Source organism: Colobus angolensis, unplaced genomic scaffold, assembly GCF_000951035.1.
Source record: "Colobus angolensis palliatus isolate OR3802 unplaced genomic scaffold, Cang.pa_1.0 Scaffold500, whole genome shotgun sequence".
Taxonomy (NCBI): Eukaryota; Metazoa; Chordata; class Mammalia; order Primates; family Cercopithecidae; genus Colobus; species Colobus angolensis.
Window position 1 is genome coordinate 336,938 of NW_012118489.1, and position 2,383 is coordinate 339,320.

General features: G+C 51.6%; 1 protein-coding gene across 1 annotated transcript in view; it reads right to left on the reverse strand.

Annotated features, from left to right (window-relative positions):
* FIS1 (fission 1 (mitochondrial outer membrane) homolog (S. cerevisiae)) overlaps nt 1–2,383 on the reverse strand; it is a 6,573-nt gene that overhangs the window by 1,258 nt on the left and 2,932 nt on the right. The window contains exon 3 of the mRNA XM_011960036.1: nt 436–512. Coding sequence (XP_011815426.1) covers nt 436–512 — 77 coding nt within the window. The remainder of the gene's footprint in view (nt 1–435; nt 513–2,383) is intronic.

Here is a 2,383-nt window from a genome sequence, read left to right on the forward strand (position 1 = left end):
CTCAAGCAGTCCTCCCGCCTCAGCCTCCTGAGTAGCTGGGATTACAGGTGTGAGCCACCGGGCCAGCTACACCTCAGTATCCACCACTCCTCCTGCCCACTTGAAGGGCCTTCCCTTCTTCAGCCCTGGGGGCTCCTCCCTCGACCTCCACCCCCTCCCTCCCTCCAGCCCCACCCCACAGAGTAGAGTCCACAAACAACCCCAACTCTGTGGGAGATAACAGTGCAAGGCTGGGGCCTGCACCCAATCTCTTGACGTCACCTTCCTCCCCACACCCTCGCCCCTCTGATCGTCCCTTGGAGTCCTCATCTGACACCGCTCTGCACATCTGCACCCCTTCAGCCTTCCTGCTGTCCAGGGATCCACCCTGGAGGACGTAGTAAGAAGGTCCTGTAGCCCCAGAGGAGGGTGAAGGGAACTGGGGCCCCATCTCACCTTGAGCCGGTAGTTCCCCACGGCCAGGTAGAAGACATAATCCCGCTGTTCCTCCTTGCTCCCTTTGGGCAGCAGCTCTGGGGAGGGGCAGAGAAGAGAGTGAGAAATGCTTTTCCTAATACTTTCCTCATACTATGTCCCAGAGGCCCCTCGCACTCTGAATGCCTCTGTGATGCTGGGAGGGTCACGGTTCTAAGCCTCCCTTTCAGATCCAGTCACTCCCAGCACCCTAGCCAGAGCTCTGGAGCAGGGCGAACCCCAGCTGCCCCAACACCAGTGACAGAACACCCCTTTAGCAGCATTACAGTCAACCGGTCCATCCAACTGAAATGAGGAAATTGGGGCCCTGGAGAAGCCAAAGGCAGCACGACTCAGGTTTGGCATCTGCTGTGTTTTTTTTTTTGGACGGAGTTTCACTCGTCGCCGAGGCGGGAGTGCAATGGCGTGATCTCGGCTCACTGCAACCTTCGCCTCCCAGGTTCAAACGATTTTCCTGCCTCAGTTTCCCGAGCAGCTGGAGTTACAGGTGCCCGCCATCACGCCGGGCTAATTTTTGTATTTCTGGAGTTTCACCATGTTGGCCAGGCTGGTCTCAAACTCCTGACATCAAGTGATCTGCCTGCCTCGGCCTCCCAAAGTGCTGCTGTTGTGGTTTTAATTAAACTGCCTGCTGTCCAATTATTGTTAAAAAAAAAAAACCCTTTACAAAAATAGCTCAAAACTTGCCTTCAATCAGCCTTCCCCAAAGACCCCATCTGACTTTGTCTTCCTTCCTTTTTTTTTTTTCTTGGCTGTGAGCGGTGGCTCACGCCTGTAATCCCAGCACTTTGGGAAGCTGAGCCGGGTGGATCACCTGGGGTCAGGAGTTTGAGACCAGCCTGACCAACATGGAGAAACTCCATCTCTACTAAAAATACAAAATTAGCCAGGCGTGTTGGCACATGCCTGTAATCCCAGCTACTCAGGAGGATGGGGCAGCAGAATCGCTTGAACCCAGTAAGCGGAGGTTGTGGTGAGCCAAGATTGCGCCATTGCACACACCAGCCTGGTCAACAAGAGTGAAACTCTGTTTTGCAAAAAAAAAAAAAAAAAAAAGGAGACGGTCTCACTCTGTCACTCAGTCTGGAGCACAGTAGCACGTCCATGGTTCACTGCAGCCTCGAACTCCTAGGGTCACTGATCCTCCTGCCTCAGCCTCCAAAGTGGCTGGGACTATAAGCACACACCACCACACCTGGCTAATTTAAAAATTTTTGTTATAGAGACAGGCCAGATGGTCTCGAATTCCTGTCTTCAAGCCATCCTCTGGCCTTAGCCTCTCAAAGTGCTGAGATTACACGCATGAGCCACAGTGCCTGGCCCCACCTGACTTTCTTAATTCAAAGACTTCCCAGAGGATAACTGTACTCTATGCACTAGAATTTGTTGATAATCACTTAGAGAGGCTGTTTCTTCTACAGCTACACCCTGCTGTAGAATCAACTTGAAAATTTGAATTGAAGTAGACAAACATAGGGTAAAATTATTTGTATCTTTTAAGAAAGAGTCTTTTATAGATTTTTTTTTTTCCTTTGAGACAGAGTCTCGTTCTGTTGCCCTGGCTGGAGTGCAATGGCGTGATCTTGGCTCACTGCAACCTGTCTCCCGAGTTCAAGTGATTCTCCTGCCTCAGCCTCCTGAGTAGCTGCGATTACAGGTGCGCACCCAGCTAATTTTCATATTTTTAGTAGAGACAGGATTTCACCATGTTGATCAGACTGGTCTTGAACTCCTGACCTCGTGATCGGCCTGCCTTGGCCTCCCAAAGTGCTGGGATTACAGGTGTGACTCACTGCGCGCGGCCATTTTTATATATTTTCTTTCTTTTTTTTTGAGACGGAGTCTCGCTCTGTCGCCCAGGCTGGAGTGCAGTGGCCGGATCTCAGCTCACTGCAAGCTCTGCCTCCCG